Source organism: Morchella importuna, assembly GCF_003444635.1.
Source record: "Morchella importuna strain M04M26 chromosome Unknown Morimp01GS021, whole genome shotgun sequence".
NCBI classification, from domain to species: Eukaryota; Fungi; Ascomycota; class Pezizomycetes; order Pezizales; family Morchellaceae; genus Morchella; species Morchella importuna.
In genome coordinates, this window is record NW_025763418.1 from 4,080 (window position 1) to 30,034 (window position 25,955).

Sequence of the window (25,955 nt, forward strand, 5' to 3'; positions counted from 1 at the left end):
CCCTGTACCCACATACCTGACGATGGGGGTGGACTCGGGGCGGCGTATTTAATCCGTAGGCAAGGAATCGGGAATTGTGGGGCGACGGTTCCCGGGCAACCTCAAAATCCTGTCCGACATTCTCTTACTAGAGTTTTTGGGGATGGGGGGGGGCTAACCTCAATCCTAAGTTCACCCCATCTGAAATGAGTATAATTGTTTTTTACTGATGTAGATTTGTTGGCGGTGAGGTGTTGTTGCAAGGGCGGACTATGCATGTGTAGCCTGTGGAGGTGAGGGTTATAGCTGAGAAAGTAGTGAAACCTTGCAAATTTGTATGTATTCCAGGTGCAAACGCTTCACGACGCTTGTTCTAGGAGGCAAAAGCAAGTCAACTGTACGTCCCCTATATATCAAAGGAGTTGTGTGTGAAGGGGACTGTATGGCATATAGAACTGCATACTATAGGGGTCTCCGTGATTTTGGGGATGGGGGGGGCTAACCTTAACCCTAAGTTCACCCCATCAGAAATGAGTATAATAGCACATTGCAAACGATCCCATCAAGTATTCATTTTCATTGAAACCAACAACAAAGCCCACCGAAACAAACAAAAGATAGAATCATCAAAACAAAGAGAATCAATAGAACGAAGATGTAGATAATTGATATCAAGATAGTAGCCGACGGCGAAGTGGTTCCTTTGCCCGCCCCGGGCCCCCGAAAAGCCTCAAAAGTGGGGCCAGTAATCCTCCCACGGCGTGCTATCAAAAGAACCCCAAGGCAGACTTCTAAGACTCAGGAAAGACTCTATGAGTAGATATACTCGCCCAAAGATAACGGCCAGGGTCAAGATGGTTACAACGGGGACCACGAACGCGCGGAAGAATAGACGCCCAGGGACCTTACGCATAAAGAGTGTGAATATATGGTAAAGAGTGTGACGGCCGCTGTTGTGCAACGAATAGGCAAACAAACAGTACCCGGGGAGAACAGCAATCACCACCGAGGACAAGCGCCAAAGTAAGCATTCCACGGGTGATGGAAAATGGGTATTCCAAGCAGCTGCATGGCAGCCGCCGTATGCAAGTATGATGAAGATGGCAGGAAATGCGTGCGAGACGTGTGTGTCGTCCAAGGCGAGCTTGGCGTCGCCAAGGGAGACGAGTGGCATTAAGTCCACCAGGGGCAATGCAGGTCGCCTGCCAGCGCCGATAGCTTGAGCAGCATGTGTGTAAAAGCTGAGGGCTCCATAGGGCATACGGATATCGTATTTCTCTTTTTTGTGCCGCTTGGGAAAGCCGATACGTATATGGACGAGATCAAGCACGTGCTCGTATGGCACTACTAAGCGTGCAGGGTCATCGTCCTCATCGTCATCGGGGGCTTTTTTCTTATAACCAAGAAAGAGGACACTCGTTGTCGTGGGTAAAGGCTGGACATCGTGAATCTCATCGTCTGCAGCGCGTCAAGTTAGCCCCAACCAGCAAAACATCCCCCCCCCCTTTTCCCCCCGGCACGACATGTATTACCGGTTCTGTCTCGTCTGAACTCGTTGAACTCCCCCACCTCAACCTTCAGGCCGGTGTACTCGTTGTTGTACCATTTCTGGTTATACGCAACCTCCACGAGATTCTGCGTTCGGTCACCGTGAGTAATAACCGAGATCGGCTCGCCTACGTCCTGCGGCTTGTTCAACCAGAAGCCGTACATTCCGACGGCACAGACGACATGCATCGCGACATGGATCTCTAGGAGGGTAACGGGGAGACCGCCGGCCTTGCGCACAATGCACTGCATAAGCATCCACAGTGCCTGCAGACACGCCAGGGTCTTGCCCAGCATCTCCGCTTTCGCCTTGTCCTGCACATCGAGAAAGTGTATGAATTCTTTCTTTAGGATTCCTTCCTCCGGAGACTTCTTGGCCGGTTCCCCTACCCCCCCAGGTTCCGGCTTCGCCGAAATGAGCCTCTCCAGCTCGGACCCGTCCTCGACCTCCGTCCTGGTCGCCTCAATAACCTCCAGGCTGACCCCCGTCCGACTCAGCTTGAGGTAACCGTCCGGGCTGACAGTATTGTGGATCGATGCTGGTATCGTGCGCGCCGGTACGAGTGACACTCCGCCCATAGTCACGAAAAATGCACCCTGCATGCGAAGGGTGTCCCCCTTACTGCCGGGATCTACACCATAAAACTTACACCAGTTCCGGTGGAACCTTCGCGCCTCCCGCCACTGGCCACTGGCGATTGCCAGCACAACCTCCGGGGCCAACATCCCGAGGATGACGAGGAGGAGTTTATGCACTACCCTCCGCCTGGACGAGACACCCGGCCTGATGTTCGGATGAATGGCTGTCCAGACGCATAGGGCAAGAGTCAATACGGAGCTCGAGAGGATGCTGAAGGTCCCCCGCCCTCTCGGCTCCTTTTTCCAGCCCGGGTCGGCGACGGGGGTGGCGGGGGTGGTGGTGCCTGGAGTAGGAGCCGCCAGGGAATATGCAATCTGCCAGGCGAACGAGGCGAGGAAAGCCGCGTTGGCCATCACACTTTGTGCTTGTCGGAGCAGAATTCAAAGTGCGACTACTATACTTTATTGCGGGGAAGAACTTGAGCACTATTAGCACCTAGCCCGATCACACCCCTATACGGCTATACGCCAGGCGGGATTTTGCAGAGGTGGGATACCGAGATACGCACCGGCGGAATGCTGTAAGCCCCTATAGCGCTGGTTTGTAGATCTTCGGTTGCCTGGGTTTGTTGCAATTAGTACACGGCCTCAAGGACTACCCCACAACTTGGGTGGGACTAACATACCTTGAAGGATTACTCAGTTTGAGATTGATGGGATTTCGACGGCCGAGAGAGAAAGCTGGATAAACCTGGATAGGGACCCAGTGATTATATGCTTGACCCCGCATCTGTTGTGGGCGCTCCAACAACCGGCATAATCACCATGTCGATGACCCATATCCTATCCCCTACCTGCTCTATGAAACACCTAGAGAGCTTCTCTCGTGCATTAGCACGAATTGGCAATCTCTGGTTTTTGGAAACGTCTGAAGGTGTCTAATTCCACCCAGATAGGTCTGTGCAGGTCAGTCCCCGCGAGAACGTGGCCAACATTTGAGCGATAGATCTGGCTAGGGGCCCTAGATCCTGCAATCATGATAGGGCGGCTATATTGGTTGGTCCAGCAGGACAGATCTTAATTGACCACTAACAAGATTTCTTTCGCGCGCATAAGAACCTATTCAGCTGACATCCGAGTACTGTCCCGGCCAGTGATGTTGAGAGGTCAGGCATCAGATGTGCCTACATACCCCTACTCACCTCCTACCTACAGAAGTGGTCGAATTAGGCACTACTTTACTAGGTGTCGAGTTAGGCGTCGATTTGGGCGTGAATAGATGTCAAACTTGGAGTCTACGTTAGCATAGGTGTCAGAATATGAAGGCAGGTAGGAGGGGCAGAGGTAGAGGCGGAGGTGGACGGAAAGGTAGAGATGGAGGTGGAGGTGGAGGTGGGGGTGAGGGTGGTGGTGGTGGTGGTGGAGGCGATCTGGGGATCCCCACACCGCGCTAGTTCTGGATAATCCTAGCGTATATGTAATATATCACTTTCTGTCAATATATCACATTTCCAAGACGGAAAAAGATAATCTATCACTTTTGAACAAGACTACAGTCGCAACGCACCTCTTATCCCGCTATTTATTTTATTTTTGAAATAAACCACCAAAAACTGTGTTGCAACCACATTACATGAGCCCAAAAGTCTTCAACAATTAGTCTTCAACAATCACCACAATGCCAAGCCCATCCCCTGACATGGTAAACATTCTTTCTCATCTGAGGTTCAGAGAGCTAGTTGCAGACCTTACCGGCCTCACCAACACCAATTTTCTATCCTCTCAAGCTGCTGATATGTTCAAGGCCGAAGCCACAACTCACACCGAGTATCACCTCCTCACCCTCATGCTTGTGATGGTCAATCAAAACGTCATTCTCCAAAAACAAATAGAAAAACTCAAAGATGAGTTTGAGGAGTTCACCACCAAAAACGTCAACAAAGCAAATCAACCACGAACAGCCTCAAAAAGATCAAAGAACGCCTGACCACCCCCACCACCGCCAACCCCTGTCCCCGTCCCCGCAACCGCAGTCAGCGTCCATACCGGTATCAAAATCCTGATTCCAAACCCCATCAAACCCCACCCCTCGGCCATCTGCTCCAAAATTCTACCTTCAAGCCACTCAAGAAAACCTCCAATAATGGGAAACTATCCCTAAAGGCAGCCGAAAGAAACCCACCACCATACTCAATAAACCAAAATACACCCCCATCTTTCCAGCATATGAACGCTGTTTCTACACCACCAGATCCTCCCCCACCTGTTTGGGGAAATGGCAGTGCTAAGCGATAATCCTATAGCGTTTAAACTGATGATATTGTAAACCAGATTCTTTTGACTTTATGGTTGATGATTCCCGCAAGTCGTCGCGGAATCCTACCATATTTATACATGATGGAACCTGTAACAAGGCCCGCTTTCTAATACTAACTGATACAACCATAATAGAATTACATAATGCTCCCGAAGAAAACCAAGATAGAAAATCGCCACCACATAGTTCCGTCCTCCATTCTGATCCCGACATGTAACTGTAAACCTTGCAATTGATAGACATCGAGCTGTATTATACTATTGTCCTATACCTACTTCCATAAGTAGAACAGCCTGCAGCCGTAAGCCCCGCTCCTATTCTATTTTCGGGTCAGACACCCAATAGTAAGCGTGCTGTCACAATAGTATAGTACTAGTGTGGTAACACCACGTGCCCCCACGACACCCGATACCTTTCTAAGCTTGTCTTTTCGTTACCCGACCGTCCTCGAATCACATCCCGTCACTTGTATTCCTCACTATCCTAAAACTCTAGGACAGTGTTCCGTAGTTCCTGTAAGACCACCCCCATTCATGCCACTGAGGGAATAGCTTCGGAACTCTCCGTCAAATTTTTTTTTTTCTAGCCTGCAGCAAACAAGTCGCATCAGTAACAGCCCTTATAGTCTCTATAAGTGTAAGAGAAACAGGGACAATCCTTCCTCCGGCAATCTTCCCCTCCTCAATTTACACACATTAGTTCGAAGCCATGATAACCATATTGAAAAATAATCTCGCAACCCCCAAAAACCTTTATTTTAAATTTCGGTCAGCCCCCATATATGTAGATATCGCTATATACAGCGTCCCCCTCTTTGCTCTCGCAGACAAAAAGACCCTAGACAGCACTTTCTCTGAAGTTTTCAACCTGTCCTCTGGCATCACCCCAATCGCCACCAAATTCCCCAACAAAAATGACGAATCTCGCAACTCCAAAGCCGCATCAACGATCATGCTCACCCTCTCCTCAACTGATTCCTCATCCATCGGAAAGGCAATTTGACTATACTCCAGACCATACCGATCTGAGGTCATGTGGTCCGCTTCCCCTACCACCCAATGCACAAAATGTTGGAAATTCAGCCAAACAGTAGAAGGATGCCACAAACCCATCAAAAACTGCCCAATTTGTACAAAATAGCACGACCATTACGGCCACCTATGTATAATCTATACATGCCCAGGCTTCCAGAAGCCTACGCTATCCTGATTCGAAGTCTTACAAGAAAAATTCTCGAATTGGAAAGGCAAGCACCTGGCTGACTCCAAAACATGCCCAACATACATTGTTATCCTGAATAGAAACAGGACAAGTGAGACCCCTAACTCTACAATGCCACCTACAGAGAATACCCATAACTATCCCACACCCCCCATGGACATTGAATCAACTATGGACTACCTCGCAAACAACACTACACCGCCCTCACACAATCATGAATATCATAACGGATAACACAACAGACTCATCCTTGCTCCGAATCATACAGCACAAACAGCAACCAAATTTTCCTTACCCTCTTTTCAATACCATTGATACATCAAGCACACATCATAACAATTCAGGAACCACCCCTAATAAATAGGAAATCCCCCGACGTCCCCTGCTTTACCCTACTATACTCCTCCCCTAAGAGGCCAGAGGTTAAATATCCACTTGCCTATACTTCAACTCCAGTATCATAGATAGAAACTCCTTCGCCGGCCTCCCATCACATAGAGGGGATATCATATCAATAAACCTAATCTGCTCCACCAGCAATAGGACTCATACAACCATAACCATAACATGCATCTACAACATACAGCTAAATAGATCCTCCCGCTCACTATCCCCATCAAATATTTTCAACACATCTAAAAACCTTAAAGTGGTCATAGGAGACTTCAACATCTACTACCCCTCCACTGATTCCCTCTGCGCCCTCTCCAATCGAGAACTCAACCTCTCCCAACAATATTTTGAAGAAGCAACAAGATGCTGTTTGCTCCTCAGAAACATACTAAGAACCTACACTAGCCTATCACCTGAGCACTACAAGAGACATAGTGTGATCGACCTCACCTCCCCAAACACAAAAGCTTCTACCCTGATCAGAAAATGCTTCTACTGGCAAACACCTCAGAGTCTGATCACAGAATCATCTTTATTTTTATGTGCCTCCCCTCTACTAACTTCCTACCATTCAAAGAACTCAACTGGAAACTTATAGACTGACTCGCTCTCAATGATGACCTAATGCAATTAAGGATCCCCCCCTGTCCCCTACCATCAATGATAGACTAGTTTGATTAGTCACTCGTCACCATCCCAGACCCAATGAAATCTACACACCCACAAAAACAATATCCAAATAGTCTAAACCATCGTGGAACCCAAATTTCACCCAACTATGAACCATCTTCTACTCCATGAAAAGGGCATACCGGAAAGGATAGGCCCAACCCTTTGAAATCGGTACTGCAAAGAACGAATACTTGAATGCTATCAAAAAAGCAAAACAAGAATACTGGAACTTATACGCATCCAACGCCAACTCTCAAGACATCTGGAGACTACAGAAAATGGCAACCAGAACAGAGGGCCGTCTCCCAACCATCACCAAATCACCTACCACAATCCTCCTCAATACCAACCTCATCAACGCCTTCCCCCCGACATGAACGGAAGCCCACTCCCCAACCCCATCACATATTTCGGCATGATAACAATAATACCCGAAGAGATCTAAATGGTCCTCAACTCCATATCCAACCTCTCCACCCTAGGCTTCGACAATATGCCATATAATATATAGAAGGGAATACAAAGGGGAAACCCGCTCATCATTACCTAGCTCTTAAACCCGCTACTCTCAAATGGCTACCACCCACTGTTACTCAAAAAAGCCAACGGAGTAATGGTAGCAAAACCGGGGAAGCCAAACTATTCATCACCCTCAGCATACCGAATCATCGTCATACTACAGACTTTCTCCAAAATCCTGGAAAAAATAGTCAACCTCCGCCTTGCTAAAATAGCTACTGCAACAGGCCTAATACACGCCCACTAATGCGGATCAGTTGCCGGTCTCTCCACCACTGACGCTGTCACCACCCTACTACATGAGACAAAAGCCATGCAATTTGCCAAACTAAAAGTCTCCATCCTCTTCCTCGACATAAAAGGAGGTTTCGACCACATCCTGAAACAAACACTTGCCCCCCTCCTCTCCTCCAAAGTGGTTCCACCTAATATAATCAACTGACCCTAAACAATTCGCCAACTCGCCCACCGCCCCTGCTTGTCTTTGTTCCTCTGGGACCTCTCCGTTGCCTAGTTGCAATGTAACCCGCCTCACCCTCTCCGCGCCCTGGACCTCCAAGAACAGACCCAAAAAACCCCAGAATGCGTCTGCCTTTGCTCCCCGCACAGCGAATGGAATGATGTGAGCAACTTCGAGGGAGGGTCCCACTAAGGATGTCAGTACGCAGGCGTTGGCATCACGGGTGAGGGTGGAAGCGCGGACGGTGGCGGAGCGCCCTGAGGGGTTACTAGGGCGGGTGTGGGCAAAATCGATGGCGGCGGGGGTGCGAGTAGGCGTCGCGGGATCCGGACTCTGCGTAGGAATCGGGGAGCGGGCAGACTCAGGAGAAGAGGGCCAGACGGGGCGGGAGACCCCCCAACACCACTGAAAGCCCTGAGTGCAGCGGTAATCGTGTCCGCCTACAGCACCAACTCCCGCCCGGACACCGCCCCCCGCGCGAGCCTGGTTAAAAAGCGCCCCTCCGTTCCGTTGCCCTCCCAGTCCGCGGTCGGCAGGTGCGCCACAAATGCTGTCAGCGCGCTCGTCAACGATGCCCTCATCTCGCCCGTGAGATCCTGCGTGTTCTCCAGCGCCAGATTTCGCATCGCACTGTCGTACAGCACATGGGTAGGGGTTGGCAGGGTTGGGATGAGGCTGTGCAGGAAGGCCACAAACTGGCTATCACTGGGGGGCTCGTTCTCGGCATGGGGGGGCGCGGGTTGTAAAGTGGCGGCAGCGGGAGGGCGAAGAAGAGCGACTGTGACGCGGTGGTGCTGGGCGTACCCGCGCTCTGGGCGCGGCTGGGGCGGCGGCGTTTGGAGGATGGCATAGTGGGCAGGGGCGGGAGTGGAGCCTGAGGGGGAGGCATCGTAGAGTCTCCTGTGTCTGTCTCGGTGCCAATGGGGTGGGCTGTGTCCGGGGGGGGCGGTGCGTTTGGGCGGCATTATAATAATGGTGTTGGCGGTGTTGTAGTTGTGGGAGAAGAGAGGTCTCAGACTGTCTTCCTGTAAGACCGAGATGAACGCCAGAACAACCACACATAAGGAAAAACATCGCTAATTTCTTGACTGTCTCTAAATATACCAATAATCACTGATTGTTGGAGGGATGGTAGTGGAAAATGACGAATTTCGGGCTTGCAAAATCGAGTAATTTTTTGTGCTCGGTTGCTGTGTGCTCTCATGGTCGCGACCTGTCTGCCCCTTACAACATTTCAGAGGGTGTGGCTTTACCTGTGCCTCAGCGCTGTCATGGTTATATGCGCGTGTTGAGACAAAATCTAAGACCATACTGCTTGACCGCTCGAGTACCGCAGCATGGAAGGAAAGCACCACCGAACCTTCATTCAAACCCAAAAAGCAACAAAAGACAACAGGGAAAACAAAAAACGGAAAACACTGCAGTGGAGTAGAAAAATAGGTTTTGACCAAAGAATGAACATCTAGAGGTTCGGCACTTCGTCAGGAGTCCGAAAAGTATGATTCTGAGCGCTGATTCTGGCCGCCTACTAAGAGTTCAATAAGCATGATTCTGAGCATGATTCTGACCACTGACTAGGCGTAGGTGTACGTCGAAAAGCATGCATTTGATGCAGAATCATGAGCTATCACTCGAACGACATGGCGACCCTGACGACCTACCAACACGGCGACACGGCGACATTCTGACCTACCGACCTGACGACCTCTGTGCTTGGTAGGTGCTTTCCGGGGGCAGAAATCACACGGCATCGTGTCAACTACTGGCAGAGAGCTTCCGCTGCATGCTGCTCGACGAGATCCTCGAGGCGCCCGAGAACTCGTGGTGGGGTTCAACACGCTGCTTGCCGGGATGGGCGTGGCGTTAGGGGTTGGCGGTAGGCCGATCCCGCGTGTCTAACGGGGCGGGCTTGGGGTCAAGGTTAGGAAGCGGGTTCGACTTCGGGATACGCTCAGGCTCTGATCGGGACTGGGCTTAGGCACGGATTTGGGCTCACGATGATAGGTGAACGAAGAAGTGGATACTACCTGAATTTAGACATGTAGAATCAATCAACTAGTTAGATCTAGATACAGACGTTGTTGGCCGGTTTATTGTGATCAGTCTCTTTTCGACGACAATACGAATTTAGAGACAAATCAAAACTTTTCGACTAAAGCCAGCAGGAGCATGTATATTGATAATGACTGAGAGGAAAACTAGCTAGAGGTTGCCACCTAAACAAAAAAAATAGCGCCAGCGCTAGAACTACGTTTCCTCCTCAGGGCGCCTATCCAGGCTAACCCGCGCGTATCTGTATTACTAATACCTGATAATCTGCCCGACAACGTGGAGAAGAAGAGATTGCGTGGGGAGCAGAAGGTAGAAAGAAAGAGAGCTTTATATACATGTCGCGCCTAGCACCCTGCGAACCCTAACCCTAGTGCCTAACTGCGCGGCTAACGTCACTACTACTAATCGCGCGTTCCTGACCTCACTATTAGTCTATTACTTTATATTCTCGAGACATCCTCCGCGTGCCCGCTTGTGCCCGCCGCACTCTGATAGCATCCTTGCCACTATCTCCGCGCGCCTTCTGTTCTGGCGTCACGCCTACGGAGCAATCGCACAGGCGGAGGTGGAGGCGGAGTCGAGAACGGAGGTGGTGGAGGCGTGCGTGGGCGGGTGGAGGACGGATAGTTGGGGGAATGAGTATCACCATGAGGGCCTCATCTAGTTCTTTTTCTGTTTATTTGGTCGAGGCTTTTTTTTCTTGTGTTCAATTGTGTGCTGACTGGCTGTCGTTGGGTGGTATTCTAATTATTTGGGCGTGTATGTAGGCTTGTGGCTAGGCATTTTTGTTTATTTATTTATTTACTCGCGCGTTAAATAAGTCCTGAGGGGTTTTGTGGGGTCGTTGCTACCAAGAATTCTCAGAACTTAATTAACGCATGAGTAGTTGGTTATTTATATCCATACATGTTTGCTGCAGTGCTATATATGGGTGACTCGATACTTGTAAATGCTTCGATGGTGATCATTACCCCCTCTTCCGCGCACAGTCGACAACCTCCCCGCCACTGGCAATGATGCACACAGATTGGTATATACAGCGAGGGGTCTAAAACCATTGTCTAGATCTGTCTGGCTGTAGCTAGGCCTCCTTCTGTACTTCTACTTAACTCTTTCTTCTAATATCTCTTAATGTGCTGAAGACATCCATACTTCGTATACTTCCGAACGTATCCATGAAATGGTACAAGCAAGGAGTGGACAAAGTTGGATGTAATATATGTTAGTCATGGGTGGTGTTGATGAGGCGAACAAATTCTACCCCCGCCATACAACACAAACCACGACCCAACAACCCAAATCTTGAACCAAACAGCAACAATGCCGGCAAACTGTGATTGGAGCCATGAGGACCATGGATTCACGGGTAAAATACGATTTTAAGTGACTTCGAAACGGGCACTTGTCCACTGCACACCTGCTGTTTATGTTTAAAGCCCTATCCCCCTGATGATCTTTTTTGTACCATAGAGATATATGTTCTTTTGGTAATATGAAAGAAAAGTCCAATCGGTGCACGAGCGCCCAGGAAGAATGCAAAGATGTTCATTCGGTCACTGTACCCATTGCCCCCGTACACACCCGCAGCCCGCCCCGCGGTCTGCAATGGCACCACCCCACTTGACACCAAACAGGACTCTTCCACAAGAGAGTTATAATTATGAAACAACCCCACTCAGATACTCACACCAAAGAATAACAACACACCTGCTCCTTCGCCCCATGCCCGCACCGCCGGACCAACCGATCATAGCTGTACTCCGATACTCCGCCGGCCGTTCAAACCCCCGAGCGGAGATGATATACACGTACAACTATCTCCCCAGTCTCCCCAGCAATCAGGAGCGCACTAAGGTCGTCGGAGACACCCTTCAGCACCCCCCCCCCCCAATGTGCTACTAGTCCTCTGGCCGAACGTACGCATCCCAGGGAGCTATCGGTCTTGGGCCACGGTCCATCAACAGCTCCATCGTCTCCTCCACATTCCCACCCCTCGGCACCTCGCCGCTTCTCTCCCTGGCAATATCCACCAGCATCCGCTCCACCCTCCCCCCACGCACCGTGGCCACCCTGCCCGCGCCACATCCAGCAGCCACTTTGCTAGCGCCTCATCCCCATCGCGCACAGCATACTCTATTCACGCCGCTCCATGCGCCGGCTTCATCCCCGCAACCCACGTCCCGACGATGCATCTCCTCCGCGCCCCAGGGTCGCGGTCGGCGGGCATGCGGGGGGGCGACGGGTACGGGGTGTAGCTCATATCGGTGGCGCGGATGTCGTGCGCGAGCGCGAGGGTCATGGCGCGGTCGAGGATGGCAGGGCGCCTAGCCGGTAATGGGGGCGGTGTTGCCGGCGAAGCGCGGCTGTAGCTCGCGCGCGAGGAGGCCGTGCGGGACGTGGCTAGTGTGGGTGAGAGTGGAGAGGGCGATGGTGTGCGCGTGCGTGCCGGAGCAGGTGCTCGGGGGTGGGGTGGGGTGGGGCCGGCGGGCGTTAGTGCGTCGATTTCGGTTTCGGGCGCGGGCGGCGGCGGGGCGGGGTCTGCGCACGCCATGGTGGTGGTGGTGGTGATGTTGAACCTCCAGTTGGTATATAGGGTCTATAACCCCGCGTCGTTGTGTTGACCGGTGAGCGAGCTGCAGAAACTTGCACTGGACAGAGCGAGACTCTACAATAGCTATCCTGTGACCTATTCAGATGCGTGCGCTTCAGGTCGAGTTCACCCCAGAAACATATGTGCAGCAGAGAATATCACACGAGGTCTGACATATTACGGTCATCCTGCAGGTCGTGCTATCTCTCAGATCACATCTCTCTTTGGCCAATCCTCTCCCAGTCACCTCTGCATAATACCGTGGGCCTGACTGGCATTGAGAGTGAGTGGATGCCTGAATACACACATACATACCTTGATCTTGTCGCCGTTGAGGTTTTGTTTGTTTCCCTATCCCTTTCGCTCTTGCCCAGCGAGAGATATACACACCCTGCGCTTTCCTCCGAAATAGGCCCTTTCCCCCAAAAGGCTTGCGCTCCCATCGACTAACCATATAAGTAGAATTTACTATAGAGCCAGCTCTCTCTGCGCAAAGATCCTAATAATATGTCTCAGTCTCCTCGTGGTTATGTGACCGAGGTGGTTTTTAATGCGCGTGTCCATGATCTCGAGGTGAGGCTGGCCGTGCTGGAAGGAAGGTCTGTCTGCTTCCCATATCATTGCACCCCCCTCCCCTCTCCCCCGGCGATGGTTCTTTTCTTTTTCTTCGGTCGCGCGTTTTTGCTCGTTCTGTGTGTTTTAATAATACCAATTTTAACATACCGAAACTTTTCCCTTTCTTTACAGGGCCCATCCCACATCTACTACTGATGATACGACACTCGCATCGATGGCCCAGCAGCGCGACGCCGCCATCCGGGAGTGGGAGGCAGCCCGCGCCGCCACCACCACCGCCCTGTCTGCCCACGACGCCGTGCGCCGAGAGAGGGACATCGCTGTCAAGGAGCGGGACACCGCCCGGCGCGAGCGGGGCGCTGCTCTCCAGGAGCGGGACACCGCCCGGCGCGAGCGGGGCGCTGCTCTCGAGGAGCGGGACACTGCCCGATGGGAGCGGGACGCGGCTCAGGCCACTTTGGGCCTCCGTTCTGCCGTAACTCCGAACATGGTGGAGCAGTACGATCGTATCAAGGATAGGTTGGGCCGTCTCTACCAGGGTACTCAGGTCGGGGAGGAATGGAAACAAAGGCAGGAAAATGAGCTTGACAATATACAGCGTGCTTTTACGAACAACCACCGGTTGATGGCAGGTTCCTTGTAATACTCGTAATGTTTGTTTTCACTTGTTTCGATTCTTTTTTCTTTTTTTTTCTTTCTTTCTTTCATGATTTCTTCAAGCTGTACGTACACCTCTCTCTTTGTCTTTGTCTTTGGTTTCTGGTTCTGTCTCTGGTGTCTCATCTGCGTAAGGTTTTTTTAGATCAATTAGTTCACATTGCCTGTCACCGGAGCATCCGGAATCGCGTTCATTGATAAGAGATTCGTATGCTATTGCCGGGTGATAAAAGTAACCGTGATTTTGCGTAGCAACCAGCAAAAATTGCCCAAACCGACCAACTCCGAATATCGGTTCTCGAGATTTATACCCAAGGGATAGGTTCTATCAATCTAAGGATTTCTAATTAAACAATCCCTTATTCATATCTATTACCGTTGTGGAGTTATACTTGTTCACGTTTCAAGACGCATTCCCATACAAAATCTGGTTGCAATGTAAAATCACGGTTACCTTTGTCACCCAGCTATACACTCAACTTCGCCAGCTAGCCCTCCGCATCCAAGGTCATTTTGAGAATATCACTGCCTACCTTACCTGCATCGGGCATTAACCTGTAGTCCTCGGTATCCCTTAGCTATGTCGGCAACATGTTAAATGCCATTTTGCCACAAATTAGGCACTCTTCGATTCCCCTCGCTGTCTCCGCCAATGAAATGATGACATCATTCCCGTTTATGAGAGTCACAAGTAGAATGCTGGCTGGTTCTGATATTTCTTCAGCCGATACAGCAGAGGATCAAACAGTTATGATTAGTGCTGGCCGGACCTAGTCTTACTCCCCCGATTCCGCTATTAATCAATTCTTATAATGGGGGCAAACTTTGTAGATAGGTAGAATCGTAGCGGTTAAGAGAACCCCCCTGCCACAGCGATAGTATTTAAATAGCATCGCTCAATTTGCTCAACCAGAAGCTGCCCTAGGGTAAATGGCCGCCTCGGTCCTGGTGTCTTGCACAACTTCGACGAGGAATTGCGGCCATGACGATGATGAATAACAGCATCGCGCAACATGCTCAACCTAAAGTTACTACAGGACAAATGACCACCCCAATCACAATGACAGAAACCAATCTCGCACACAACCTCGACCAAAAACGTCTGCCATAGCGATCATGAAAAACAGCATCGCGAAACCTACTCAACCTGAAGCTGCCCTATGGCAAGTAGCGGCCCTGATCACGACAGCAGAAATCAATCTCGCACAACATCAAACAGGAACTGCTGCCATGGCAATGGTAAATAACAGCAGACTGGCTGGGGGGGGGGGGGAAGCTACCTCCTATTGGTTGATGGGGTGCATGTTAATGGACGGCGGTGCTCTCTATGCGAGTTTCATGGATCGATTGGTTAATACGCTGGGTTACGAAGAGTTGGATTAGTTAGAAAGATTCTATCAAGTTCTTTTGGGTTCCGTCAGTTGTAAGGGTGTGAGTAACTATTGATTTGTCATCGCTAGGATTTCCTTGAGTATATTAGAGGGGGCTTCCCCCTAGCTCCTGTTCTCTCTTCATTCTTTCTTTTGATACGCAACGTCCTCTGTCCTTTGCAATACCAAAACTTTCGAACAACAATACTTTTGGCTCGAACTTCCGATAAAACTTTTATTCGAACACGATCCTGTATATCAATAGACTGCGTAATCGATTGTTATTTTATTGAACATCTGTTCGTACGCGAAGTTATGCAAGCCCTGGTCCCTGAGTTGTAAAAACCCACCACCACCCGACCGCTAAGCGAGATATACAAACTCACGACCGTAAAACAACGAAATGGCCTCGCCAATAAATCCCATTCCCCCAAACTTCGCAGGAAGGAAAAGAACTCTTTCAGAAGTCTCCCCTGCCACAAACTGATCTGGAATATCTATTATATCCCAACAAGCATCCCTGAGCTACATCAGCAAGCTCGCCTATTATCCAGGGCGCAGCCCCTACGTCCTGGCGCGCATTCTGCGCCACGAGCGCCCAGCGCTTCCGGCACCGCCAGAGTACAACCTTCACGCCAGGCTCCGCCGTAGGACCGTCCCACTCTCTGCGACCGCCAGGAGATATGGCTCACGTCCGGAGGTCACTCGCCAATGCTCTGGTCGCCTGAGCTGCCATGAGATTCCCTCCCCCTCCGGAGACGCTAGGATGGAGTGACTCCGCCCACAGCACCTAGGAACTTTTGCTTCTTTTGATTACGTCAGTAGTACACGCGAGCACTTCCCAATGCTCTCACAGTTTTCTTGAATGCTCTCACGGCACGACGAATGCTCTCACGGCAAGGCGAATGCTCTCACGGCACCGCGAATGCTCTCACGGCACCGCGAATGCTCCCGCGAATGCTCCCGCGAACGCTCCCGCGAACGCTCCCGCGAACGCTCTCGCGAGGGCTTCCACGAGTGCTCCCAGAGCACTCACCAATGCTCATAGAGCTGAGGCATTCGTCATACCCACTCAAGGTGAGGCAACCCTCATTTGGGCTCCTTTGGATTGATACACCGTCCTCAAAGGATAGGAAGGCCGCACCAGTCCCTCAAAAGATATCTAACGTGGGTATCCTCAACGCCGCTGTACGGTCAGTCGCGGGATACTGATACGAGCACTGTCCTGTATACTGGTGACGACTACCCAACCTTTGACGGACGTGTATGTTTCTGTCGATTCGTGAAAGGCATAATTAGCCTTGAGGTTGAGGCCATGGTACGGCTCGTCTGAAAAGCTCAATGTCCATGCATAAGCAGCAAACATGGACTGGCATTGACCTCCTGGAGTGAGCTTGCTGGATAGCCAGACTCAGATACTGAGCGGCCGAAACTTTACCTCCTTCTTCCAATCCGCATGCATAGCAGAACGACACGAATTTTGAAATAGAGAGTCCAATTGGGTCTAACATTCCTAGAGCACTCAAGAATGCCCTCACGGCTTTACAAGTATTCAACTAAATTCATTCTACGTACGCAAGTCTATCCTAGTATTTACCAACCAATTACCAGTCTCCACTTCAAACAAATGGGCCATTCCCAATATACTCCGAATATTAACGACCCACATCTTCTTCCTCCTCCTCCTACAAACCTTCAGGAGCCCATGTGAGCTATCAGCGATACCACGATCCTTTGCCTCGAGTAGCTCCACTATAAATAGTCTATGTGCTCGCCCCCCACTGTCCCGCAGCTTGAACAAAGCCTCGACACGTCCTGGTAAGCGTCCCCGAAACACTCCCCACTCCTCTGAGGACGCTACCGACACCCATACCCAATCCTTTCTTATTTTCCCTTTCCTAAAAGCCGCGTTTCCCGTACACCTGATATTGTGAACCTCGTACACCTCAGGTCTTTGGAAGATTGGTATCGGAACCTGCAAACATGTGAATATCTCCACCCGGCGCTCTAAAATGCTCTCAGAGCTTCCGGCAAAGCTTTGAGAGCATCCCGCATCCTCTGCATACTCCTTTATCAGGCGATATAACGTGGTATGGCTTATTTGCAGTCCATCCGCAATATTGAAAAGTCTTTCCGATTTCGTGGAGGGGTTGCAAAGACGCCTTAGAGGCAGTCGGCCTTCTACTATGGATCGTTCATTTGGTGTTTTTTTCCGGTCTTCGATTTTAAAAATCTCAAGTAACTCCTTCAGGTTATCTCGATGGCTCCAAAGGATGTCGTCAGTGCTCTCAGGACCTCCAACAATGTCTTTCAGATTCAGCATTCGAATCTCTAACGCCAACCGCCGCCCCCCATAGTCCAGTATCTGCGTTGCAGCATCGACCTTGTTGGATGCTCCGTATGCCTCTTTTATCTGACGTATATGGGCGAGTTCCCTGATGTCGGTGGAGTACTGGGGAATGCTCCCAAAGCGTTCGACATGTTCCCGAGAGTGCGTTAACACGTGCAATTTGATGAAGTTGAAGTGAGACCTTTCCCGTATCTCGCGAATCTCCTCCAAACCTCGCTGAGCGCTCTGGGAGCCTGAGGTCTTCACAGCTTTTGTCCGATCTCTCACATCCTTAACCGTCCTTTTGTACGCCTGGAATTCTAAAAAGATATCCTTGTGCTTATGGAAATCCTCGAGATAGCTCTCCATATAATTCAGTGTGCTCGTCGTATGACTCCCATACTGCGCCATTAAGTGGAAGTCGATTAAGCCTCGTACACATTTCAATGCCTTTGCGAAGTCGCCCCTGACAGCCACCCCCGGGTTTCTCAAAGCAGCCGCGAGTGCTCCAAGAACGACCCGCCCCAGATTTCTCATCTCCTTCCCTTGCCATTGGGTTGTGGCACGATATGCCTTGTTTGGTACTGCCAGTCCAGGGTAAGGCGCAATTGAGGCCCAAGCTTTGTCAAATTCCTCCAATCGATTGTGCTTCTTCAAGAAAGCCTGAACCCACTCCATCATGTGCTTCAACATCCCTAGGTAGATATTGTGCAGAATGTCCGGTTTGTTGAGATCGTATGGATTAACCCTCGGCATACCCCAGAAAACATTGAAGAGTGTCTTTACTGATCTCGCGGCAAGGTATTCCACCGGTCCCAGGTTTCCCGGGTTCTCCCTGAATAGCTTTACCCTCTACCGGTAATCCTCGTGATCGCGCGTAGGACTCCGGCGAGTGCTCCCAAGACTGTGGAATTCCACCTCGCATCTTGGACAAGAGCTAGTACTAATATTTTGTAAGTTTGAATTCTCAGGTTGATCAGCGATCCAACCCGACAACACCGGAAAGCATAGACGTTCGTACCCGTCGGCGCATGTGATTAGCTCGCCTTCCTGAGAGCACTCCCGAATGCTCTGAAAGATCTCCCCAAGGGCGCGATGCAGCGCCATTTGACTCTGACGTCGTAAAGCGGAATTAGCGAGTGAGTTCTTCCCGAGCTTAGGTGGGACTGGCAGTAGCCCTAGGAGAATTAACGAATGCCCGGTGGGCTTGCTCCGGACCGATGACTTGATGTTCCCGATGGTAAGATAGATTGGCCAGGCTTTCTTGTCCGCACTAAAATTTGTCAAATGTGTGCCATCTGACGCGCATATAATTGGTACCACAGTCGACCCCTCCGGTAAGGTATTCTGTACAGAAAGCATTAGCGACTGCCTCTAGAGCACTTGTGAGGCTTACCAGACCTGCGTCTCCCACCACCAATCTCCCGTATGCATTTCCCTGTACATTCTCTCGCCAGATTCATTATGCTCTACCACTGGCGTGTACACCAATGACTCCCGAAAGGCCCGTTGGCCTAGAAGATATCGCACAATTACCATTGCATCCCGGTAATAGTAAGGGATTTTCTCTCCCCCAATATCCACCTCCGAATGATGCCAGCTCGCCTTTCCCAATATGTCATTCATTTCGTCCAACCTCTTTATAAAACCTCGCCCAGTCCTGTAGGAGCATTCGCCACTGCTTGACGGAGCGTGTAGAAAGAAACTGTCGATATTTCCTTGTGAGGCCTTCGACAGTATGAAATAACGTGCCATTCTAAACTCGTATGCTGAGTTGAATGGGTGCCACGGGTATCGGAGAAGGTTTTGTGTGCATTCGTCATAGTCCTCCGAGCGGTAGAGACGCTCCCCAGCACCCTCGTAAATCGTTGTCGCTGGCCCATGCCTATTTGCATCTCCATCTGTCTCTTCCATCATAAAATATGATTCGGATTCCAGATCTGAATTATTATCTGGATCTTGGTCATGATAATTGATACTGTTGCTCTCCGAACTATCCGAGTCGTCATGGGCATCTGAATAGGAATCGTGAATGCCTTCCGGGCTGTCGTGAGTGTCATCGGGTGCCTCTTGATCGCGCTCCAGGAGTAAAAATTGGTTTCCCAGCCATTCATCTGCTTCAAATGGATGTGTAGTTCGAAGATGTTTATCGAAGTTCGCGGAGGAGCTGTACCGCTTGCTGCAAAAGGGGCAAGATGATTTCATTGAAGTCTCATGATGCTAGCAAAGCACTCCTGAGTGCTCTAAAAATTTGGTTTCTGCCAAGGCCGAGGAGGCTCTTTCCTGCAGGTGCTGCTGCAGAGTGCTCGAATGATTTGATTTGTCAGCCAATGAGGCTCCTCTCACCTGCACCCCGGTCGGCAAGGCTGATTTTCAATACGAGTCTGATGTCATACATCACCAACCTAATACAAACATCAACACCAACACGAAGAAACACCCACCACCCCAATCAGGTGGCCAGTTATGCTAGATTCTATCGCGCTGAGCATCTGCACTCTCTCCCTGAGCACTCGTGGAGTCTCTTCAGGTCGAGAGAGTGTTCTCAGCGCCAAATTCAACACTAATATCGACTACGAGCTCAAAGAATACATTCTCTCCGAATCAGCTTCCTAGAGAACAGAGTACCAACACCAACAAGAACACAAGCACCAACCCCAACACCAGAATGTTATCGATGTCACCATTGGTACCGTCAGAGCATCCCCGAGTGCGCCTGGAGCATTTAGATCAACGTCATATATTGAAGCAAACATTGAGTACGAGCACCCTCGAGTGCTTCTAGAGCATTCGTGGGTGCTCTCGGAAGCGTGATAAGCTCAAGAAAAAAGCTGATCGTACTCGGTATAAGAGCACCCCTCCCTTCCTTCAAGTTCGTGAGAAGTTCCTAACCACCTTCAAGTTCTCCTCTACCTATCACTTCAAGTTTCCCATTGCTTTCAACATTACCTGTTGAAATCTCATCCTTCAAGTTCCTCCGTTTTCAAGCGATTTAACCTTTGCAATCTTTATAAATAAGATGGTATTTCTCTCTCCTAATCCAATTAATTTTAGAACCATACTCACCACAGTGATACATTAACATTATCAGACTCCAAACACCGCTCAGAGCACTCCCGGTAGCTCACAGAACATAAATCAACTTCCCAATAAGAAGCGCTTGCGTGACATCGACGAAGACGATAACGAAAAGACCCACCGAAAAACCAAGAAACACAAATCGTCCCGAAAATATAAGAAACACCGAACTTCCTCAGGTCGCAAATCGTCCCGCAAAACTGTCAAGCCTATCCCGGAGGAGATACCAGAAACACCCCCTAAGCAGTCGCCAGTGCTTTCCGGGTTCACCCCGATCAACAAGAGCCGAAAACAAAACCCTGTACCTCCACCAATCCGGACTGAAACCCGGACTCCGCCAAATACTAACATAGCTCCATCGGACACTGAAGGGATCTTCCCGAGTAACTGGGGAGCAACCCTAACTGATTCCGACTCCTTTCACGACTTTAGTTCCGAACCCTCTGAACCATACATAAGTGACGATCAAGACCCAGCAACAGGTCCAGCAACAGGCCCACTAGCAGCAGTCTCCACTGCTTCCTCAGCACGCAGCAGTGCTTCACCAGAGGCCCTTGTACGGACGACCGTACTTAGGGTTAGTGCTACCCCACCAGCACCCGCTAGTGCTCCACAAAAGAACGTTGCCCGGAAGACTATAGTCCCAAGTCAAGTTCTCACTTGGTCCAAGTCTAGTGCAGTCCGCTCAACAGGCCCAGCAGCAACAGGCCCAGCAACAGGCCGCTCAACAGGCCCAGCAGGCTCTACTACTCCCTCACCAGCACCCGTCAGTGCTCCACCGAAGGTTCTTGCACCGGAGACCCCTACATTCAAGCCCCGACGCCCCTCTCGGTTATTTTCTAGTGCAAGCCCGTCCGAACTAATAGACCACCCCTCACCAGTACGACAGAGACGAATTAGACCCGAGCCATCGCCGATTGTCCAAGAGACATCCCCGAGTGTTCAAGAGACATCCCCGAGTATTCAAGAGACATCCCCGAGCTCGACCGCATTCAAGATGACTCAAGCAAGCAAAGCGAAGATGACTTTAGGTCTACTCAACCTACCTAGAGTGTACACCAGCATCCGCAACAGCCTAAAGGCGGAGATGCAAAATGTGGGTTGGGTCAATAAAAGCACGTCCGGTATGGCTGCGTTCAATGCCCTATGCCTTTACTTGATGAACTTGCCCTCCCTCAACGGTTTTCTGCCAATTTGGACTGGGGGTGACTCCGATGCCCGTAGAGCACTGGCGAGTGCTCTACAGTGGCTCATCGCAGATGTTGGTATGAAGGATAGATTATCAAGGGGACAGGGAGACCGTCAGTTCAAAGAGGCTGCCGGTGATAGTGATGATGATGATGACGGTGGTGGTCAGGCAGCCGGAAGACGCTCTCGCAAAGGGAAAGAGCGTGCAGTACCTCCGGAACTCGTGCGACCTTCCATAATGGTTACCGTGGTGGACCCCGATGCTCTAGGGGCATTCTTTATGCTCGTCCCACCACCTACTTATGACTGGAATGATCCCCTGAACGAACCTTCGTTCATCGGAATTTTGACCAAGATAACTTTCCCCGAGCTATGCAACTTGATCCTGAAGCACACCGCACCCGGCAGAGCAGTCAGGACTATGTGGGGGGCAATTGAGAATGTCCCCCCGGCAGCTGTTCCTCCCGTTCGGCCGGTGGAGGTACAAATTACCGATTCAGAGGAGCTCGAAGGTTGGTTGAAGAACAGCAATACCAGGCCTCGGAGGATATTGGCGGTCCTCCACAGAGCAGGCGCGGGTGCTAACCTGGGTGGTGCGGAATCCCCCCCGTTGAACCCAGCTTTCCCTCACGTTGAGTAAGATGATTATAGCATGATCGATATTCCTGCAGAGGATTCGGATTACGAGGAGGGAAAGCACCGGATAAATGCCAAAGGACTGAGGGTATATATGCCTAGAACTGATGCCAGTAATCAAAGGCTAATTCAGACTCTTGTTAGGCGTCGCGATAGACAGCAGGATGCTATCGACGATTTAGACCCCAAATACCTTAGGAAGTATCCTTTGGGTGTCGGGGTTGCTGACCCAAACTTCTTACAGGGGACGATATGGACACCTGCCGGGATAGCAGCCAAGAGAGCTGCTGACGCACTCGCGGCTGCTGGTGCTGGAGGTGGTGGTGGTGGTGGTGGAGGTGGTGGTGGAGGTGGTGGTGGTGGAGGTGGTGGTGGTGGTGGTGGTGGTGGTGGTGGTGGTCTAGGACCTCCACCGCCTCCGGGCGGACCTCCTCCTCCTCCGGGCGGCGGTGGTGGTGGAGGACCAGCTGGAGGCGGTGGTGGTGGTGGTGGTGGTGGGCCAGCCGGAGGCGGTGGTGATGGTGGTGGTGGGCCAGCTGGAGGCGGTGGTCATGGTGGTGGTGGGCCAGCTGGGGGCGGTGGTGATGGTGGTGGTGGTGATGGTGGTGATGGTGGTGGGCATCATTAGTTCCCTTTGGTATAATCTCTAACTTCCCTTCCTGCGGAATTGTCACTAACCTTTTAATAGTTGTTAGGATTACTCCCTGAGCACTCGCGATAGCTATTGAGGTGCGGTACGATTTGGTGTTTTGGATTTCCCTTTGTCTTGCGAGAGTATATCAATGGATGGGTTATATCGGATAGGATTAGATTAGATTAGAGTAGATTAGATTATTCCAGGTAGTAATTGCATTGCTTTTATTTCAAGGTCGAATCAAACTCCTAGATTGCTATCAGAGCACTCGGTACCGCTTCAGAAAGTGCAGTAAAACGAGTGATGATAAATGATGCGGTTGAGTGCAGAAATTGTGGTAACATAGGATGATCCCTGCCGTAAGAGGATTAACGGTGCAAATTTTTCTTGATTAGCGGCGCAAATTTTCTCGCCAAGAATTGATTTCTAATCGAAGATATCGCGAGTGCTCCTAGAGCACTGTGGATATTCCTGCCAGTCATCAGAATGGCTCCCACCAAGCGCTCCTCCGGTTCAGCACCTCTTGCCCCAAAGCGCCCACGACTCCCAAAACGACCTGAAGAACATGAAGATTTACTGACTGATGAGTCTGAAATATCTTACCGAACATTGACTCCACTGCCAGCCCGCACTCGGAGTAGTCATCGACCACCGCCACTCAAATAACTCGGAAAGGTCTTCTCCGTTTCTCCGAAACCTCCACTGGGAGGAGCAGTCCTAGGAGGGTAGAATTTCATCTCCCCGAGGATCATACTGATAATTTTGAAGCGCAGGAGGAGCCTGAGGCAATTGAGGCGCCAGAGGCAATTGAGGCGCCAGAGGTGGAAGAAATAGTTGATACTAGCCACTCAGACTATGATGATGCTCCGGAGAATGACCACGAGAGCTCTGAGGAGGATGAGGATGAACCGGAGGATGAACCTCAAGCCCCCCCCCATCTTACACCCAGAAGTCTCAGACTGTCGGAAAGAGACCTCATACAGTTCAGCCGACTACTGCCAGAGCACTGGGCAATGCTCGGAGGAAACCAACTGACGCGGTAGCGGAGGTCATTGCTTCTTCCAACGTGTAGGTGGACGTGGTACAGGTTCGACTCTATCTCGCTCATTGATGCTTTTTAACATGTAAGTATTAGTGGCTAACGATTCAGAGGGGAACTCGACCGGGCGCGAAAGTAATACGTAAACAAGGTCAAGGGAGAACAGCACCCACTTCAGCACCCAGCCAGAATGCATCCCAGAGAGCACTCCCGGCATCCCAGAGAGCACCCCCAACACCCTCACAGTCTAGGCCCTCTGCACCTGTTTATGCTCATGAGTATACCTCTTCTACGAGCCATATCGATTTTTCTTCGATGCGCTCTCGATACGGGGAGTCGTCCCCCACTTACCGGACATATCGTTCTTCACCGCCTAGCGAGGTAATTGGCGAGAACTCTGCGAGCAGTCGTCAGATTCCTTCAAGCCAACTTCACGGTCAAGGTAGATCGCGAAGAGTCTACGAAATCGAGTACCTTTCCTCATCTGGGGGGGGACGAGAGTACTCCGATGCCGGAAAGCGAGGGTATTTTGATTCCGGGAAGCGAGGTTAGTATTCCGGAGGACGCTCACGACGTCGTTGAGAACACTGGCGACATTCCTTCGAGCCAATTGACTCGGAGGTCTGTGGTCCCTAACTCTAGGAGTGCAAATGTGCTGTCAGTGCAGGCTCAGAGGATTGAGAAGGAGTGTAGCGTGTTAATCGGGGAGCATACTCTTCTACATGAGCCCTTCCCGCCTGCAGCAAGACTTTCGGTACTGGTAGTGAGCATGTGGGCAACTGCTAGTCGCCGGGTGGGGTGTAGAGTAGACCTTGATGAGGTCGTTATTAAACAGGTGAGTGCCCCCAAAAGGATTACGAGTGCTCTGGAAGCATAATTGAGAATGATAGGTCAGAAGTCTGCACTCCCGTGTCCGTTCCCACTTGATGCACGAGGTGAAAGGGCGCCTGGCGGACTCTACGATATACGGGCTTGGAAATTTTGTGGGGCCTGAGGCGAGGGCGGCTCAAGTGGAATACCTTTTGAAGAATGATCGTTTCTTGAGCCCCCAACAGCATTACGAGGTATGATGCCAGTGGATGCCCAGAGAGCACTCGGGATAGCCGGTAACAGATTCTAGACCTACCGACTGCGCTTCCTGGCTCCGGAAATTATCGATTTATTGTATTTTAAATACTTCGATGGGGTAAGAATGCGAGGGGTTAGGGATCCTGAATTTTAGAGCGGATAACCCCTACCCTTATTTGCCTGATATCGACGGCGATCTGGCACGGCATTCGGGCGTGGTCAACAGGGAGTTACGTGAAGCCTGATAATTTTCAGTCGCAGAATGAGAGTGTTGTGAGTAAGTATGGCCCGATGCCCTCATTGATATGGCGAGTGCCTTGGGAGCAATGACGGATGCTCCTAGGGCTATACGGGATTGCCAAGCTGACATCCAAAGACGAGTAGAAACGTTCAACAGGATGAGCAACACTTGGAAGGGGAGAAGTAAACAGAACCAGGAGGCAATCTTGAAGGTAATCGAAGATAACCTTCGAGAAAAGGAATGATACTTCTAGATGCCAGTAATGCGAGTGGTATTCTAAATGCTAACCCTAATAGATACGAGATAAAAAAGGGGTAACGATTGAGATTATACCGGAGGAGGGTTTTAGCGAGGACGATGAAGTTCTGGCTGCGGATCTTGCCGCATTCCGAGATGCTCGGAGAACACCCACGAGTGCTCCAGGAGGTCGGGTTGATTCCGACAGCGCCCAGGACGAAGTGATTAATGCCCGACTTCGCGGCATTGACACCGAAGGGGAGGGGGAGGAGGAAGAAGAATAGCCGGAATTACCTGTAGCGGTGGATTACGAAGGGGGGGGAGAGGAGGATGTGTAGAACAATCACGAGTGCTAAGGGAGATAGTGGGGGATTTCTTCTGATTCGTATATTGTATTAGGGTTAGATAGGGTGTTAAATGGCGTATTGTATTTAGTATTAGGCGGAGTATCACGGTGTTGAATACACCAATTCTCAAAGTGCAGTCGCGAGTGCTCTGGAGACAGTAGAGATCGTCGTGCGAGTGATGTTTTTGTAATCTCATGGGGGAATTGTGAATACCAGTGGCCGGAA

The 25,955-nt window shown here is 50.7% G+C and overlaps 10 protein-coding genes across 10 annotated transcripts; 6 read left to right on the plus strand and 4 right to left on the minus strand.

Moving 5' to 3' along the window:
* Window positions 1-709: 709 nt before the first annotated feature.
* LAJ45_06864 (uncharacterized protein) lies at window positions 710-2,520 on the minus strand (the record flags this gene model as incomplete). The annotated part of the gene is made up of 2 exons (XM_046116425.1): window positions 710-1,437; window positions 1,512-2,520. 2 exons carry the CDS (start codon window positions 2,518-2,520, stop codon window positions 710-712), a joined length of 1,737 nt encoding a protein of 578 aa, XP_045970194.1.
* A 1,264-nt stretch (window positions 2,521-3,784) lies between these two features.
* LAJ45_06865 (uncharacterized protein) lies at window positions 3,785-4,093 on the plus strand (the record flags this gene model as incomplete). The annotated part of the gene is made up of 1 exon (XM_046116426.1): window positions 3,785-4,093. The coding sequence occupies one exon, from the start codon at window positions 3,785-3,787 to the stop codon at window positions 4,091-4,093; it is 309 nt and encodes a 102-aa protein (XP_045970195.1).
* A 4,035-nt stretch (window positions 4,094-8,128) lies between these two features.
* Window positions 8,129-8,653, minus strand: LAJ45_06866 (uncharacterized protein; the record flags this gene model as incomplete). Its single annotated transcript, XM_046116427.1, has 1 exon — window positions 8,129-8,653. One exon carries the CDS (start codon window positions 8,651-8,653, stop codon window positions 8,129-8,131), a length of 525 nt encoding a protein of 174 aa, XP_045970196.1.
* A 2,985-nt stretch (window positions 8,654-11,638) lies between these two features.
* Window positions 11,639-12,291, minus strand: LAJ45_06867 (uncharacterized protein; the record flags this gene model as incomplete). The annotated part of the gene is made up of 2 exons (XM_046116428.1): window positions 11,639-11,810; window positions 11,882-12,291. 2 exons carry the CDS (start codon window positions 12,289-12,291, stop codon window positions 11,639-11,641), a joined length of 582 nt encoding a protein of 193 aa, XP_045970197.1.
* A 546-nt stretch (window positions 12,292-12,837) lies between these two features.
* LAJ45_06868 (uncharacterized protein) lies at window positions 12,838-13,549 on the plus strand (the record flags this gene model as incomplete). The annotated part of the gene is made up of 2 exons (XM_046116429.1): window positions 12,838-12,929; window positions 13,078-13,549. 2 exons carry the CDS (start codon window positions 12,838-12,840, stop codon window positions 13,547-13,549), a joined length of 564 nt encoding a protein of 187 aa, XP_045970198.1.
* A 2,951-nt stretch (window positions 13,550-16,500) lies between these two features.
* On the minus strand, window positions 16,501-19,467 carry LAJ45_06869 (uncharacterized protein; the record flags this gene model as incomplete). Its single annotated transcript, XM_046116430.1, has 3 exons — window positions 16,501-18,097; window positions 18,284-18,535; window positions 18,659-19,467. 3 exons carry the CDS (start codon window positions 19,465-19,467, stop codon window positions 16,501-16,503), a joined length of 2,658 nt encoding a protein of 885 aa, XP_045970199.1.
* Window positions 19,468-20,281: 814 nt separating this feature from the next.
* Window positions 20,282-22,792, plus strand: LAJ45_06870 (uncharacterized protein; the record flags this gene model as incomplete). Its single annotated transcript, XM_046116431.1, has 3 exons — window positions 20,282-20,284; window positions 20,354-22,164; window positions 22,309-22,792. 3 exons carry the CDS (start codon window positions 20,282-20,284, stop codon window positions 22,790-22,792), a joined length of 2,298 nt encoding a protein of 765 aa, XP_045970200.1.
* A 492-nt stretch (window positions 22,793-23,284) lies between these two features.
* LAJ45_06871 (uncharacterized protein) lies at window positions 23,285-23,841 on the plus strand (the record flags this gene model as incomplete). Its single annotated transcript, XM_046116432.1, has 2 exons — window positions 23,285-23,435; window positions 23,567-23,841. 2 exons carry the CDS (start codon window positions 23,285-23,287, stop codon window positions 23,839-23,841), a joined length of 426 nt encoding a protein of 141 aa, XP_045970201.1.
* Window positions 23,842-24,345: 504 nt separating this feature from the next.
* LAJ45_06872 (uncharacterized protein) lies at window positions 24,346-24,907 on the plus strand (the record flags this gene model as incomplete). Its single annotated transcript, XM_046116433.1, has 2 exons — window positions 24,346-24,672; window positions 24,728-24,907. 2 exons carry the CDS (start codon window positions 24,346-24,348, stop codon window positions 24,905-24,907), a joined length of 507 nt encoding a protein of 168 aa, XP_045970202.1.
* A 324-nt stretch (window positions 24,908-25,231) lies between these two features.
* On the plus strand, window positions 25,232-25,667 carry LAJ45_06873 (uncharacterized protein; the record flags this gene model as incomplete). Its single annotated transcript, XM_046116434.1, has 2 exons — window positions 25,232-25,357; window positions 25,443-25,667. The coding sequence occupies 2 exons, from the start codon at window positions 25,232-25,234 to the stop codon at window positions 25,665-25,667; spliced, it is 351 nt and encodes a 116-aa protein (XP_045970203.1).
* Between the last annotated feature and the right edge of the window lie 288 nt (window positions 25,668-25,955).